Source organism: Sitophilus oryzae, unplaced genomic scaffold, assembly GCF_002938485.1.
Source record: "Sitophilus oryzae breed Bouriz unplaced genomic scaffold, Soryzae_2.0 scaffold_908_pilon_pilon, whole genome shotgun sequence".
Classification (NCBI taxonomy): domain Eukaryota; kingdom Metazoa; phylum Arthropoda; class Insecta; order Coleoptera; family Curculionidae; genus Sitophilus; species Sitophilus oryzae.
In genome coordinates, this window is record NW_022147537.1 from 502457 (window position 1) to 520250 (window position 17794).

A 17794-nucleotide genomic window follows, 5' to 3' on the forward strand; every position below is an offset into this window, starting at 1 on the left:
GAAGCTCATCCAGATTATTAGCCTATTATGACCATACACTTTGGATTTTACATAACCCCACAAAAATAAATCATTGGGAGAAAGATCTGGTGATCTAGCGGGCCACAAAATAGTTCCATATCCACTAATTAAACGGTTTGACTAAAACGGTAAAGACCTGTTTTGGAAATACCATTTTACAATTTGAATTTTCTCACGAATTTCGTAAACATCCATTATTTTACTTAAAAAATACATTTTACACGAGAACTGTCCCGAGAATCTATGTATTCGTTTTGGCTATTAAAACACAAATAAATACAAATTCTGAAACATTCTTATCACATATCTACCTATTTTTATTTTATCGCATTTTTCTTGCATATCGTAGACGCAGCTGCAGTTGGATGTCTCTGCAGTTCAGTACTGTTTTGAACTTAAGAAATGCTGCGCGCGCTTATATCTATTCTTGTTCTAATTTCTGGCTCAGGGTTCCAGTCCGCATGCAGCCAACAGCCAAGATACTGATATTTTTCCACCCGTTCTATAAGTTGATATTAGATGCTGAGGGTTGAGTTCGCATACCTTAGTTTGTCAGCTAATGATCATGAATTTGGTTTTTATTAGCGTTGATGTTTAATCCATATCTGTTGCTAGCTATATTTAGGCGGGTACACATGTCTTGTAACTCATTCATATTATTTGCTACTAACACGGGTCATCTGCGTATCTTAGGTTTGATATTGGGATTCCATTAACCTTTATTCCCTGCTCCGAGTCCTCAAAAGCCTCACTGAAGATCTCCTCCGAGTACATATTGAATATATAACATGCAGCACTAAAATACATTATTTACCTATCGTGTAATGTCGATATTTTACAGCTACTCCAGTAGTATGTTTAGTATGATTCTTGTTGCATATACGAGATGCACTTATACGACGAGATGGTATACATGCACTTACACGACGAGATGCACTTACTACGACGAGATGGTATACAAACTTTATTGATGGTAACCTTACTGGTGTATAAGACTTTCTTGACTTGACTTCAAAAGACACAAAACACAAGTAGTAGTAGTAGTCAAAATGCATCATCTTCCAAAACGCAGATATTTGACATAAGTATGAGTCGATTCGTTATTCCAAAAGCTTCATTTTTGCTTTATATGAGTTTTGCGATAAAACGCAAGGTTTTCGAGTTATTTATAACAGATGTCAGAAAAATGTGCAGTTTTTAGATGAAAAAAAAATCAACATTTTCAATCCTACATAACTCGAAAAATATTAATTTTCTGAAAAAATATCTAGAACGTTTTTTTACTTAGAATTCGTCCCTTTATTGATTTTTGTAATTAAAATGGGTGATTTATTTTTCACCCCCGAAGGGTTGGCACTCGCCCCCAGGGTGAAAGTACACATCGCTACTATGTAACTTTTGTTTCTTACATACAGAGAAGACCAGGCTACTAGTAACATAGCAAGTTGCCGGACGAATTTACGTTTACCCGATTTGCGTTCGTACTCAAGATTCACTGTCGGCTAGTCGGCTGGTCAGGCAGTACGCAGTGGCAGTTTGGTTTGGTTTTAACCTAAAACTCATTTCCAAAATTAAAAAATACATCAATAATATAAAAATAAAACTAAAATATTACTCTAAATAAAAAAAAATTATAACAAGTGTTCAAAAAGACCATCTTCTTGTGCTAGACAGAAGCCTAGGTGGTCGTAAAATCCCAGTTTGATATTGGCTAACATATTAGGGCTAATAGTTTGGAAAGCCTCTCATGTTTTTACTTGAAGCTCATCCAGATTATTAGCCCTATTATGACCATACACTTTGGATTTTACATAACCCCACAAAAATAAATCATTGGGAGAAAGATCTGGTGATCTAGCGGGCCACAAAATAGTTCCATATCCACTAATTAAACGTTTTGACTAAAACGGTAAAGAATTCTTAAAATAACAGGCAAAAATAATCCACAATTTACAATAAAATAAAAGTTTCGTTTAAATTTCTTAATCAGCTGATCACTATTAAAGTTCGCAGAAACCCGGGGCTATATTATTACATTACTCTGAGGAAAATAACGAAAATAATCGATATTTTTGACTCCGCCCCGAAAGGTTAACGATTTGTCCTCCAGTTGGCAGCACAATTTGTCTAGTCGGTTGAACAACTTTAAGAATATATAAACAAGGCTAGTAGTAATGACGTGATTAAAGAACTTAGGCCTTATATTTCCAGGTGGTGTTGATGGAATTCATTCTATTCCCACAGGCAATTTCTATCAAAAATCTATACTGTTTAAATTAACATATTGTTTGAATTATCGCTAGATCTGTGGCTAAAATGAATATTCATTTTTGCCAAAAATTATGATTATATAATTAATTTTTTTCAAGTTAGAAGTCTGACAAGTTAAATTATTTGAATTACCTTGTATACCACTTATAAGTTTAATTTTACAAGTTTGCCGATTTAATAGTAGCTATCCAAATTAACTGTTAAAATTAATGAACAATAATAAATTAAAGTATTTTAAGGTAACGTCTCTTTTTCGTTGCTGAGGCTAATCTGGACGGGGCTTACTTTGTTTACGCGGAATCCGAACCGCGGTCCTCGGCAATATAATTTTCAATGGGTAGGCCATTGTCTAAATTGGCGAATGTTTAAATGGACTTTTACTCACGTCACTTACCTGGCTCTTACTCTTCTTTATTGTTTAATGACGGTTACTACCAGTTGGACTTAAGAGGGTGGTAATTTATTTTTATAATAATAATAGCTCTCGTATATAGCGTTTAACGCCTTGGGAGGTACAGCTTGACATGCTAGAGCCGTTCGGTATACAAGGAAGGTAATATTTCTAGCACGAGGGGTGTCTCACTCGGGTAAAAAATGTACACGTACTGCCAAAATATCCTTCCACTGCTAAACTACTGCCAATGACTATGAAGAAGACTGCCTATGACTGCCATGTAATTATTATAGGCGACTGCCATAAGACTGCCAATGACTGCCAGCGACTACCAAGAAAATGTACAGGTAATTCCAATAGTGAGACACCCCTCGGGCTAGCACTATACGCTTCAACTGCCTATTATTACATCAGGATTGTGAATATCAAGTACTCATTTAAGGCTGAGTCGACCTAGGTACCCAAACTATTTTTATTTTATTAAATATTATTTAATTAATTAAAAATAGTCGGCTGATGAAATGCCGGCTGTAGGATTCGAACCCACAACCTTTGAATTAGTAGACGAGAGCTGTACCTTTACGCCACCGAGAACCATTAATTTATTTTTATATTGAGTAAAAATGATTTTGACAAAATGGTGTAGTTTAAAATTCGAGAAAAAATATTTTGTTTCGAAATAGATTTGTGTGCCTGGAAACGTTCTATCCTTTTTTAACCTTCCTATAATTAGTATTTTTTAAATATGGCGGCCAAAGTCTCATACAGCAGCTAACATCCCTGATTCAAAAAATTCTTTACCAACACAGGATACCCGATGAATGGCGAACCAGCACCACTATCTTGATGTTTAAAAGAGGAGATAAGAAGCTGCCCTCAAACTATAGAGGCATAAATCTTCTAAGCACCACACTAAAACTTACGACAAAAGTGATAACAACCAAAATAAACGACTTAACATGCTTAGCAGATGAACAGCAAGGTTTCAGATCGGGCAGATCATGCACAGACGCGGTTTTTGTCATAAGACAGATAACAGAAAAATCAATCGAATATAACAAACCAGCGTATATGTGTTTTATTGATTTAGAAAAAGTTCGACCATGTGCAGCTAAGAGACGTTGTACACCTTTACAATAGGCAAATCCCACACAACCTCGATAAAACCATACAAAACATATATAAAGCGAACCAAATTCAAGCTAAAATTAACGGGGTCCTGACCAAACCAATAAATGTAGCTGTGGTATCCGACAAGGTGACTCCCTGAGCCCTCTTCTTTTCAACATGATTATGGACGAAATAATAGGAAATGTACGTTTACTGAAGGGATACAGTATGGGCGACCAGGAAATTACTATTCTATGCTATGCCGATAACGCCGTATTGGTAGCTGAAAATGAGAACGATCTACAGCGCTTATTACATCGATTTAATTGCACTGCCAAATCACTTAATATGATAATATCGACCCAGAAAACTAAATGCATGACGAGATTAAAAGTACCACTAAGATGCAAACTGGAAGTCGAGGGCAATGTTATTCAGCAAGAGATGAAGTTTAAGTATCTAGGCATAGAAATCTCAGGATATGGTGATGTAGAAGCGGAGGTGCGAGAACGGACAACGAAAGCAACCAGAATAGCAGGATGCCTGAATTATACAATATGGCGAAATAAAAACATTGAGGTGGAGACTAAAGCGAGAATTTACAAGGCAACGGTACGACCAATAATGACATACACTGCAGAAACTCGACCTGATACAGAGAAAACTAAACAACTACTAGAAACAACCGAAATGAGAGTACTACGCAGAATAGCTGGAAAGACGCTTCTGGACAGGGAGAGAAATGAAAGAATAAGAAGAGCGTGCAAGGTGGAAAATGTAAATGAGTGGGTGCTCAGCAGAAAGGAAGAATGGAACGAGCATATCAGCAGAATGGACAACAGAAGGATAGTGAGAGTTGCACGCGACAAATCACCGCTAGGTCGCAGAAGCTTAGGACGTCCACGAAAACGATGGAGCGACAACTTGTCAGTCTGACCGGTAAAGACGACGAAACCAAACAGGCGATTCGCCTAGTATGAAGAAGGAAGAAGAAGATAATTAGTATTAATTTTTAACAAGTCTTATGTCGGTTTTTTGTATATGGCATCCAAGAGATTGACTTCCATTATCATCAAATGTCATTTACCAGCCGTGTTTGAAGCAGTTTTTTTATCGATTCTACGGTATTTTGTGTAGTTATATTTCTCCATGCATTACACTACTCAACATAACATTTAATTATTAAATTAAAGAGCTATTTTCCAGAACGCAAACAGAGCATTCTGAAGCAAAATGTTGTTTCTGACATCATAATTATATTATTTATAAGATATGTACCTAATTGATTTTCCCAGACATGCTTTGTTATAGGAATAAATGCGAGTTTCTATTATATATTGGCGGTTTCAAAATCGCTAGTTACGCAAAACAATTCGCTTTGTTGAGTACTTGATTTAATTAACAGCTAAATTAACTGAAAATTACTCATATCAAGCACTATGCACTAAAAGACTTCTTCTTTTTCAAACTTATAAACTTGGTACAGATTTTTTTATATCAATCATCAACACTTGATAAAACTGATTTACTATTAAATGATAGTTGTGATCATCTACTGAAGTCTTATTTTCATTTTTCACTTATAATGACTATTTCTAGGTCTCTTAATTCCTTGTGGGTGCCATGCTATAATTTTTCTTGTCCATCTGTTGTCCGTCTTTCTTGCCAGGTATCCTGCCCAATACCACTTGAGGGATTTGATTCTATGGATGACCTATTACCTGGGTCTTTTGTCGTATCCACTCTATAATTTTACAGTCTTTCTTGGTTATTCCCAGCATGTTTTGTTCCATTGGGCGTCGTCTGACCTGCAGTTTCTTTATGATGTCTGTTTTAAGTATTCAGGTTTAGCATGCACAGGTCATGACTGATAGTACACATTTGTCGAATGTTTTCTTCTTTAGATAGAGTGGCATTCGATATTTGAATATGATTTTCTTCCATAAGTACTCCATGCTAACTTAATTCTTCTGTTGGTTTCTGGTAGTAGAGATCCCGAGAGTGTATTTTCTGTTTACTAGTTCTTTGTACAATACTTAAGACTTACTTTATTGCTGGCAGTATTTAGTTAATTCAAGACTATTGGCAGTTCTATCGGCAACATTCAGTATAAACATTTGAAATTGATACTCGATTTGCAGTTCTATTTTAACGTTGGATAGATTTTTTTGAAGATATTAAAGTTCACTTATCGACACTTTCAGCGAGCCAAACTTTTGTAAACATGTCAGAAAATAATGCGTTTTATAAAAAATGTGCCAGTATAAACACCATTTTTATTTTATAACCTGTTTAAAAAAGTAATATAATTTTTAAAGCGAGAAATGGAAATAAAATAAGAAATATTGTACTCCATTAAGTTTTTGTCGAGTCAATTTTTCTAATTTATTTTTGCTCTTAATGAGATTAAAATACGGCCAAAAAAGGTCTAGGTAGATGAGAAAATTAAATAGACTATGAAATATTGGCTGTAATTATTATAACTATGAAAAATAAAAAATTAAATAGAGTTAATTAAAAATTTGCGATTAATAATTAGGTATTATTATAGTAAAAAAGGTTGGAGTATTGTACCATACAATCGAAAAAAAATAAAAATCGCTGTAATGCTCTATACTGAATTACATGGAGTATGACATCGATTGGTATTTTTTCGATTATACGGTATATTAAATGGTATATTCGTTAACACAGAATATTTTGAGCATCTTAGATTCGCCGATGACATAGTCCTGAATTGCCTGAGGAATAAAAACACACATTAACGAACTAAATACAGCCATTAATAAAGTGGGTCTCAAAATAAATTTAGCAAAAACTAAAGTAATGTACAACGAACTAGTAGAAAGAAAAGACATTCTAATAAATAACAGAACACTGGAAATATTAGACATTACGTTGCAAAAAAATAAAAACACTAAATCACCACAATACACCAAAACACTTTTACTTTTACACTGGACGCGCGTTTCGCGTCCGTCGCGTTTTAGCATCATCAGCAGATGATTATAAACTAAAGTACAATCTACAAGTTGAGCGTTTATATACTCGCTCAGTGGGCACCAAGTGGGCGTGGCAAAATCTAGCCAACCGAGTCAGAGCCCACTGAGCGTAACAGTTAGATTTCCGCCACTAGAGTAGTAGGAACAAAGAACTTGAAGGAATTGCACCTTTGTCTCTGTTCATACTATCTTTACATTTATTAATTCTGATGCTTTCATATGCATCTAATTGCCTGTAATTTGAGACTTGTTTAATTAATTTTAAATTATTAAGATCTATACAATGTTCTTTATCAACAATATGTTCGGCAACGCAAGATTTATCCGGTCTACCATATCTTATCTGAGTTAAATGTTCTTTAAATCTAGTTAATATTGATCTTCTAGTTTGCCCAACATATTTCTGATTACAATCTTTTATCTTTACAAGAAATTTCATAAATACCCGACCTTTCCAATGGAGGTGTTTTATCCTTTGGATTACCTAATAATTGTTGTAATTTATTATTAGCACTTTACAAAAGTTTATAATTGACATTCTTAAAAATTCCTTTTATACCACGGGATAACTCTCTATCAAACGGTATCGAAAAATATTTAGACGTATCTTTCTCCACTTGAAAAGTCGAATTTTCAGAAATCATTAACCTATACCTACGTTTTCTAATTAATTTATCAACTAGTGAAGGAGAATATCCATTACACTCAGCTACATTCCTAATGTAATCTCTTTCTATTTCATATCTTTCTTTGGAAAGTGGGAAACTAAGTAATCTATGAACTAAGAAATTTAAACTAGCCATTTTATGTTCAACACTACGATGTGATTCATTAGGAATATATCTGCTTGTGGTCGTTTAACCATCTTAGACAAAGGATTCTTTTTGAAATTTATGTAGGGGCCATTATCGATTAAGTTGTTAACCTTATCGTAATAGTCTTTTTTATCTAATATAACAACCTTATTTCCCTTATCTGCTTTTAGGTAGAAACAATCTTTTTTGCGCAAACTCTTGACAATATTGTGCTCCTTGTTAGATTTTAATAATTTACTTGAAACGATATTTTTTGATAACTGATTTCTACAAGCCTCTCTTGTAAATACTTTAGAAGCCTCGGGCAAGTGCTGAATAGCAGTTTCAACACCAACGACGATTTCATCCAAAGCGCTACCAGAGTTGGACAATGCAAACTTTAAACCTTTGTTTAATAAACTGAGCTCTTGTTTATCAAAAGTCTGCGAAAAAAGATTCTCTACTATGTTTATGTCTCTTTGGAAAACATGTTTGTTTTTAGAGCTTTTTAATTTTTAAACTTATTATTCAAAATGGACATTTTCTTAACAAATTTTGAATTGATAACCACAAACATATTTCTCTGAAAAAGACACCATACTCTACATTAGTTAGCTTATAAGTAAGTTTTTTGTAAAGTCCATAGGCTTCAATTTCAAGCATACTTCGTTTACTATACAGAAATTTGATTTCTAAATCAAGCCATTTTTGTTTTGCTATTTTCTCTACCTTATCACTAACGTTACTTTTCGGAATATCAACTTCAATAAAACTAGGATAAACAGAATTGGCTTTGCATGATTTAAGAAACCAAATATCTGCTCCTAATAACCTAATCTTAGTACTAAACTTACGATAAAGATTCAGTTCCGTTGACCGTGAAGCCATCGAAGATTACAGTTGAGGGTTGGAACCTTTGGTGTTACACAGCAAAATAAAAACACTAAATCACCACAATACACCAAAACACTTTTACTTTCACACTGACATTTGTGGTGATTTAGTGTTTTTATTTCGTTGCGTAACACCAAAGGTTCCAACCCTCAACTGTAACATTACGTTAGCATGGAGTACTTATGGAAAAAACTCAAATCAAAAATCACATTCATATCTAGAATGCCACTTTACCTAAAGAAGAAAAACATTCGACCAATGTGTACTACCAGTCATGACCTATGCATGTGAAACCTGGACACTTAAAATGGACATTAAAAAACTGCAGCAATGTCAGAATGTCCAGGAAACCACATAAAGTTAACATTGTAGTTTCTTTCAGTAAGTTTATATACTAGATCTCGAATGCTGCAGGTTAGAGAGTTTTTGGAGTTTAAAAAAGCAATACCGTTGAGGGAACTAAGTGAGTCAGATAGTATTAATGCTTCAATCGGTGGCATGCTCTGAATTTGGAGGAATTAAGAGACCTAAAATACTTAATTACGGGCTAATAATAAAAGCTAAAATTACTTAGCAGGGATAAGGTGGACCCGCATAGTCAACAATAGACCACAATGAGCCAACTACAAAGAGATGACCTAAATATATCAGGGAGACTACATCATAATTGGAAAACGTTGAATAAGCTGAGTATGGTGATAATTCATTAACAATTTTATTTTTGAAAATTTACATAAACTGTTCATTGCTTTTTTAAATGATTTTTTAGCGGATTTATATGTCTTCAAGGATCAATTTTGCCCGTTTATCCCTAACAATACGTCCATTGTTGTGCCCTTTATGCAAATTTCAAATACGAGTATATTCGAAAAAACAGCTCGCATTTTGTTATTAGAAGAACCGTTGAAGCTTTTCATATGCAAACGAAAAAACGTTTTATGTATCTATATATTTTTTCAGAGGGTAAAATTTTTAGAGTATTTATTTTTCAAACGAGAGTTTGGAACAATTAAGTTTTGTAAATTTATTCTTTTAATTTTTTTGTTTTAAACACTTTGATTTAACTGTACTCGAAATTTTATTAATCTATGTATTAGTTATACAATTTATAGTCCAAGAGCTCTAGCAACGTTTTCGCGGGAGAACTTTAAAAAACTGGTTTTTTAGTAAGGTTAAGGTACAGATATAACATTCCTTGAGGATGGACTAACCTGGTATACAGACGGGTCAAAGACCGCTGAAGGAACAGGAGCTGGAGTATTTGGGGAAAGACCAAGGGTAAGTTTATCCTTTTCCTTGGTTAAACACTCAACCGTATTCCGGGCAGAAATCTTTGTCATTCTACAATGTGCGAGAGAAAACCATAGAAGGGCTTATTCAGGTAAGCTCATCAATATATGCTCAGACAGTCAGGCGGCACTTGGGGCGCTTATGAGCCCAAAGGTATCGTCGAGATTGGTCTACCTAGGTGAACTTGGAGCTCTGGCTCGAAGGAACAGAATTAAATTATTCTGGGTGCCGGGCCACAGCGGCATTCAAGGCAACGAAAATGCCGATGAGCTGGGTAGGCAAGGATCATCGGCATCCTATCTTGGTCCAGAGTCAGTACTGGGAATACCCAAATGTATGGCACGTAGTGCTCTAAAACTCTGGATCAGAGAAAAGCAGAATGTCCACTGGAGAAACAGACAGTGGCACAGACCACAGCAAGGCTTTTATCCAAAGCCCTAGCTCTAAAACCGCAAAAGAACTGCTAATGCTTAGCAGGAATAAAGTGCGGATTACAACAGGCCTCTTGACAGGACACATGGCTGTCAAGTGTTACCTGAACAAGCTCAACCTGTATCCAGGAAGTCTTTGCTGCAGACTCTGCGATAAAGATCCTGAAACAGCGGAGCACATAATATGTCACTGCGAGGCTCTGGATCGCAAGCGACACTTTTTATTTGGGAAAGCTAGGCTAGAACCGGAGAAACTATGCTCCCATCCTATCAAGGACCTGCATAAGTTAGTGCAGGGCACAGAGATAGAAGAATGGGTGCAGATATAGAAAGGGGACAAACACAATAGGCCTTACAGGTCGCAGTGTTTCCGGCGGAGGACCTGCTGGACCTTGTTGTGGAAAAAAAAGGTTAAGGTAGGTATAATTTGCTATTCTCTGCTGAAAAGTGCCGGGCCGTCTGGCTGCCGGTATCCGTTACGTTCACTACTGCGCATCACATCTGTACAGGGTGTCCCATTTTCCTGTGTTTTATGGTATTTCTCGTTTATAAGTAGACTTACTTACTTTTTCGTGTCCGGAACATTCTATATTTTCTCAGCATTTTGCAGCTTTTCACGTACAACCCAGTGGCGTAGCTAGTTTTTTCATTCAAACTTATGTCTCACATTTATTTTCATTAGTAAGGTAAAAAATGTATTATTTAAATTTTTAAAATTAATCAACCTAGTTTAAAAAGCATTTTTATTTTATTTAAATTAGATTAAATCAGAAAATTTTGATTACAATTTTACGGAAATTAATAGTTGGTAGGGTGCTTTGTTTGAAATGAAATGAAATATTATAATGAGGAAGAACAAAGTAAAATGTAAGACTAGAAAATTAAGATAGCGATATTGCTGGTAATTGTAAAACAAACTAAAAAAGTATTAAACAACTATTTGAAAAGCTCAATTAATATCTGAAGTATGATTGATACTTTTACTCAAATTGTTTAATAACTAATGTATTGTTTTTAATAATCTAAATTGTTAAAAATACACATAACATAAAACAACTCACCTGCATGATTGTATGCAATCATTCCTCCAAAAATATCTTCCTTGACATTGACACAACCGTAACAATCACTGTTTGTTTTACAAAAACGATCCAAAAACAATAATTTAGTACTCCTGGAAACACTTTAAATAAAATAATAGTGTAACAGCAGCCTATATTGCGCAGATGGTTGATAATCCATGTGGTTTGTTCTCAAATGGATTGATTACTTCATTCACTCTGTAACAAAAATATAGAAACATTGAATTAGTTTTCTGTATACAAATCTTCCGATTCAAGCTACAATAAAAGGAAACACATTTTCTAACAAGCATGTTAAATTTTGAATTCGAGTTTTCTAGACATCTTATGACATATGTCCCTGAAATAGAGCGTCTTGATATCTATATATTATTCCTTTCTTATTTCTAATATTATCTGTCGATATTCTTCCCATATTTTTGCCCTAAATCTTTGTTTCATATATTCTCTTCGGATGTAGCGATACACAAGACAAATTTCCATGCTAAACATGCTGTTTTCTTTTATATTCCAAAGGCGTTTCTTAAAAAAGCCAGCTTGAGCATGATATCAGAGAAATAACTACAATTTTCTCAAAGTGAGTTATACATAGTCTGGAATTTCCGTTTCTGTTGTTCGTTGTTAGTATAAGAATAAAGTGATAATTACCAGACGTAGAGAGTCTGAATTTATGTGTAGAAAATAGTAGATACTACATTACAAAAAAAAAACCGTATTGTATCAAGAGTGTAGTTTATTTATTGATTGCTGATACTTTTATTTAGAAGAAATAGACAGGAGCATAAACATAGCAAGGCCTTGATCCAAGTACCTAATTATAAAACTACAAATGAAGTCCGAATGCTTAGCAGGTATAAAGTGCAGACTATATTGGTTTGGTCTGCAGCAAATAATAACGCATAAGTAATAATTTTTTGTATCTTCAACATGATATTTGGTTTGTCGTATTTTATTCATCATCGATTTTTTTCCCTTTTACCACAGATGACACATAATCTAGATGGCTCCTTACGTGTTAAAAATTGTCACCTCAATTTCACTCCAATTTGGAAAAATATTGGAGTGACATTTGAATAATCTGAAATTTTTAGATTTCTTTTCTAACATTTTTGGTTTGGTTTGGTTGCTTCTCTTGCACAGATGTCGCTTGCACTTCAGTTGCGTGGTTGCCAAACGTTATATCGAAATATATTTCATTTCATTATGAATATATAAAATTAAAAATTATGTAATTTATAAACATGAAATAGATATGTTAAATTAATATATAAATATTTAACTTAATACGTTCATTATTATTTTATTAATTTATCGTCACACGTCATTTACCAGTTGCCTACGGTAAAAGTGTCAGTGATGCATTAAAGAAAATTATAATACAAACGGTGTTCCATTTAAAAAAATAATGAGATTATTTAATTTTAAATAGTCGAAATTCATAAATATATGTTGAACACACTGTAGCATGTAACTCAAATATCTTTATATATATCTTTTCTTCGACCCTATAAAAATTATCCTAACAAATTTGTAGAACTCCAACTTCAGAAACAATAGCATGACTGACAATTTTTTACGACACTGAAATTTAACTTTTTTGTTTAATCAAATTGAAATATTACAAAAAAATATTAGTTTTAGGGGTATACCATTTTAGATGTATAACATTATACCTCGCATTATACATAAAAAAGTTATAAAATTTTACGCAGAATCTAAAAATAAAATAAAAAATAGGATATTACATTTGTAAAATTGGCGCCGGGAGGCACGTATAGCCGCCAATACTAAAATATGTTAATATCTCGAAAACTGCGACTTTGACTGATTTTGATGTTATTACAAATTTTGTTGCAAATATTATTCCTAATCTTAATTTGAAAACCGCGTTTCGCTAGCTACTGTAATTTTGGAGTTACGATTTTTAAATTTTTAACCCCTCCCATACCCCCTTACCAACCTCCCATCCCCACCAAAAACTAATGGCCAGATTCTCGGGTGCCGCAGTATTTTTGTGCCAAATTTGGTTAAAATCGGTTCTGCGGTTTTTGAGTTATCGTGTTACAGACGGACAGATGGACAGACAGACAGACAGACAGACACCATGAAAATATTTTGTATTTAGGTCATTTATGACCCAAGTAACTCATTTTGAGTGAAATTAAAAAAACTTTTTTTTTGCCGATCCCAATAGCCTACCATACCTATTGGTATGGTCGTCTAAAAACATGTTATATCCGTAACACTATTCTGAACCACCCTGTATACTCTATAATAATTTTAAAATGTGTACCTTAACCTTCTCTACAGTTTTTCTATTTTTTTAATAATTCTAAAACACTTTTTAGTAATTCTGAAAACAAATAAAATAATGAACTTTACTCACCCTGTGTATTTAATTTACTAGGTAACAAAATTCAATAATAATTAAACTTCCTTCCTATAATAATCCTGTATGTTCCATTTCTGTATGTTGTCAGTGGAGAAATATTTTTTTTACATTCTTCCCAGGTTTTATTAATCGATTGTGTAAATATTCTTTATCTTTTGGATTCCATAATATTGGTTTTGCTTTATATAAATCGATTAATTTCAGCTGATCTTCTTCCGTCCAAGTCTCCATTTCAATATAATATGAACTAATATCTAATATCAGAGCTAATATTTCGCAGTCGAGCGAGCCTACCAAAAACACGTCCAGACTTGGCCGCGAGCTTTTTTGATCTCTCTCTCGGTCGTTGAAGAACCGACAGGGGACCATAGACTTAAAATAAAATATAGACTGAGCATCTCATTCATAAATAGCTGGAACATGCGGTCAGACACTGTCTTGTTATTGTTGTGTTATTGTTTTAGGTTATAACGAGTGCGACACGAGCGATAGATAGGTTGTCTCTGTCGTAACGGTCGTTCCCTGACGACTCTGCCGAGAAACACAACACTTCTTTCGTTTCTCAAGTACACCTGAACTCTCCGTATCATAGCCGGGTAATTTTTTTATTTTAATGAAGCTATAATTAAATTAAAAATATATCGTATTTAAACTTTTTTATATTTTATTAAGATTTAGGACAGGTTTTTTTAAATAAAAGTTTAGAAAAAACGTCTTAGAGTCCAAAAGGGATAAAAATAATAAAATACACGTTATAGAAGAAATTTTATAATCGAAATTACGTAATTTTTGAAATTAATAATAAATTATTAATTTTAGTCAAACATTTACAACCCCTAATATTAATGAAAACAGGATCTATTCCACAGATATAATAGAATCGGCGACAGGGAGAGAAAAAAAAATATGATTGTTGTAATTATTTTTCTGGTTAAGTGATGTCTTATGTAAATTAGAGAAAACATAAATCTGTTCCATTAAAGCAAGGAAGGTGATAGGAAGTGGATAAAATGAAAACTACATTTATTTAACTCGGTACTGTCTTTATTATACCGGGTGCGTCCCAAAAGTGGCTCATCCCCATAATTTTTTTTATATTTTCAAATAAAAAAACAAGATTTAGTATGTTAGTATATGACATAAATTAGGATTGTTTGACGCATTCAATTGTTTTCGGTCACTTCCTGTTTCACCGGAAATGACTATAACTTTTAATTTTTAAACGGCACCCTCGGTATATTTCTACTTTATTCGATAGAAAATGACACTCTGAATAGAATGACATATCATATGTCAACTTTTGACATTTTCGCATATGGTTTAATTGTAATTGTAACACGCGGTTCATAACGACAATTTGACTCGAAATACCAAGTGTGTGGTATCAATATATTCATAAAAAATGCTTTTTCCAAATATGCTAATGAGTCACCCCTTACAAATCTGTTATTTTTATCTGAAAAATAAAAGTTATAGGGTAGCCACTTTTGAGACGACCCGGTATATTAAAAAATATTGTTTCATAATGTAATATCATTTTAAAATTCTTGTATGTTATTTTAGATTCTGAAGATAATTTTAGAATAAACCGGAATATATTTTTAATAAAAACATTATTAATTATTAACAGGGTTATAATTATGATTTTGTTACAATGTAAGTAAGTAAATAATGTAATGTAAGAGAAAAAATTCAGATTTTACATTTTACTAAAATATTATCTAAATAAGCGCCTTTCTACAACAACGCCACTGACTCCCAATGGGTAAATTGAGAGTTGCCTACCGGTCAAAAGTCGTTTCAAGACTTAAATGGATTATTTAAGTCAAATTTCTTGCAAATTTGGCACTGGCGAACCATATTTTATAGTTCTTGAACAGAAAAAGTCAATAAAATAAACACTTAAGCACTACAAGCTAAGAAAATGCGTTAATACAGCCGGGGAGATAGCGGCAACAAAGCTTTACCGCACACGTGCGACACGTACTACAAGGTAATAAATGAATGAATAGGCTCCCTCGCCTCTAATCGGTGTTGTCATATTGTAAAGAACTTATCCTTTTTAAACAGTATCCGACTTATAATTTAGTAGTATAAGGACTATTTAATACATCTCTGGAATATTAAAACCTACTTTATTAAACTGTAGTATTAATATCTCAATATATGTGTATAACAAGAAAAAAAATATTGATAATATTAAAGACGTGACAACATAGGCTGGATGAGGAAGGCTCGGTCGACTGTACCCAGAAGTAAACATGTGTACAAAAAATATTGTCTGTCCGCGTTGAGATGTAAATAGTGTAGTCTATATTTTATTTTAAGTCTATGCAGGGGACGGATAGCAACGAGGCTCCGTGGGTTGTCTCGCGAGGCTCTTGCGAGACCCGTCCACACTTAGCGAATTTGGAATGTCTCGCGCTCGGTCGCACTCGACTCCTCAGGTCTGGACGCACTATAACAGGTCCCCAACACGAATAATGAACAAAATAGGTATTTAAACAAAAACAGACCACACAAAACAAATTGTTGGTTAGTAGCAGTTAGTAGTAGTCAGAGATATAGATGTAGTAGTATTTTGGTTTAATGGCCACAGCTGCCAGGCTATCCGGCCGAGTGATAGAATTATCGTTTTTTAATAAAAATTTAAAAAAAAAACATAAAATTATAAAGCTAGAATAGTATACGGTTTTTTATTAACTCTAATTTTTTTGAAGTTTACAAAACGTATTCATGAAAAAAATATACATGCCTCAAATCCTTCAATTTAATAGCTGTTAGTAAGAAGTTTAACTTCAAATATGCGCACATAGTGCACACACAATTTTTTTTATTAAATTTTTACAATTATAGCATCAAAATGTAGGTTCCATTTTTCATATTTTCTCAAACGCGAATTAATTAAAGAATATTATTTTATACTTTTCTGTTTGTCTTGGGAGTGAAATATTGTTTCGTGTCATTCGAGCTTTAGAAAAAAATGTATGAAATTTTTCAAAATGAAATCACGGAAAGAATTTTCCTTTGAAATGATGGTGAACAGTAATTAAGTTAATTGTCTTCCGAAATACAAAGAAAACCGAAATTTCAGCATCTGTTTTAATCTCCTTTGAATATTCAATGCCCTGAAATGAATAGAGCGATTCCATTTAAAATTTTGCTATATAATTAAGAGAATAATACTTCAAAATATAATTTGGCATTGTTTAATTTATTCAACATTAATGAAAAGGCTGTTCTATTACACCGAGTGATATAGAAAATGTCCTACAAATTGAAGAGCGAGACTGGTCTCGGTCTTGGCCTTGCACAAAAGCAAGACCAAGACTCGCGCTTGATCTGCAAGACCTTGACGCACGAGCTAGTGAGAAAAAAAGTGGTAAGGATCGCGCAAACACCAAAAATCCTTTGATTTAAAGCTAAGAAAATCATTATAATAGACTTGATACTGTGTACCTGTGTACCAGTATCATCTGGTTGTGTGCTAGGAAGTAAATGGTGAAGCATATTTTTAACGATAGGTTTGTTGCTTCTGAATAACGGTCTAGGTAAAGCATCTAGCTCATTTTAGCTCAGAATTAGAATTATTAGAGTTAGGCAACTCGCATTCTCATTGGAAGACATTGTCATCTTTATTTCAAACCATTAATCAACGAGAATATTCGTATAATTTAACAAAATTACTGTAAACCACTACAAATACGAATTTTTAGTTAGGTTTAAAAAATTTTCCCATCTTAAATAAATTTAAGCGTTAACATTATTAGGCATTTGCAAAAGTGTGTATTTTGTGCAAAACTTGCAGGCTATTTAGGAAACAGAAAATGTACAGATTACAAAAATAAATTAAAAATATTAAACCTCAACCTTAATAATAATAATTATTATTATTTAAAATTACTAAACTAAACAAACAAGTTTTAGATACTAAATTTTATCAAATTTTGACACAATAAACTAATAATTTGCTATTTAGAGAAACTTTTTTGAATGCTCAAAAATAGTTGTCACTTTGTAAACCTGCAAAGATAAATACCGTTAAAATGTCATGGAATTAAATTAACTAAATAAATACTTGCTGAACGTTTCTAGCTGGCAACGCTCAAATCT

At 33.3% G+C, this 17794-nt stretch overlaps 1 protein-coding gene across 2 annotated transcripts in view; it reads right to left on the reverse strand.

Moving 5' to 3' along the window:
- LOC115890711 overlaps window positions 1-17794 on the reverse strand; it is a 108546-nt gene that overhangs the window by 68431 nt on the left and 22321 nt on the right. For both annotated transcript variants that reach the window (XM_030911015.1, XM_030911014.1), the window contains exon 2: window positions 11269-11487. In XM_030911015.1, coding sequence (XP_030766875.1) covers window positions 11269-11274 — 6 coding nt within the window. In that variant the 5' untranslated portion in view covers window positions 11275-11487. The remainder of the gene's footprint in view (window positions 1-11268; window positions 11488-17794) is intronic.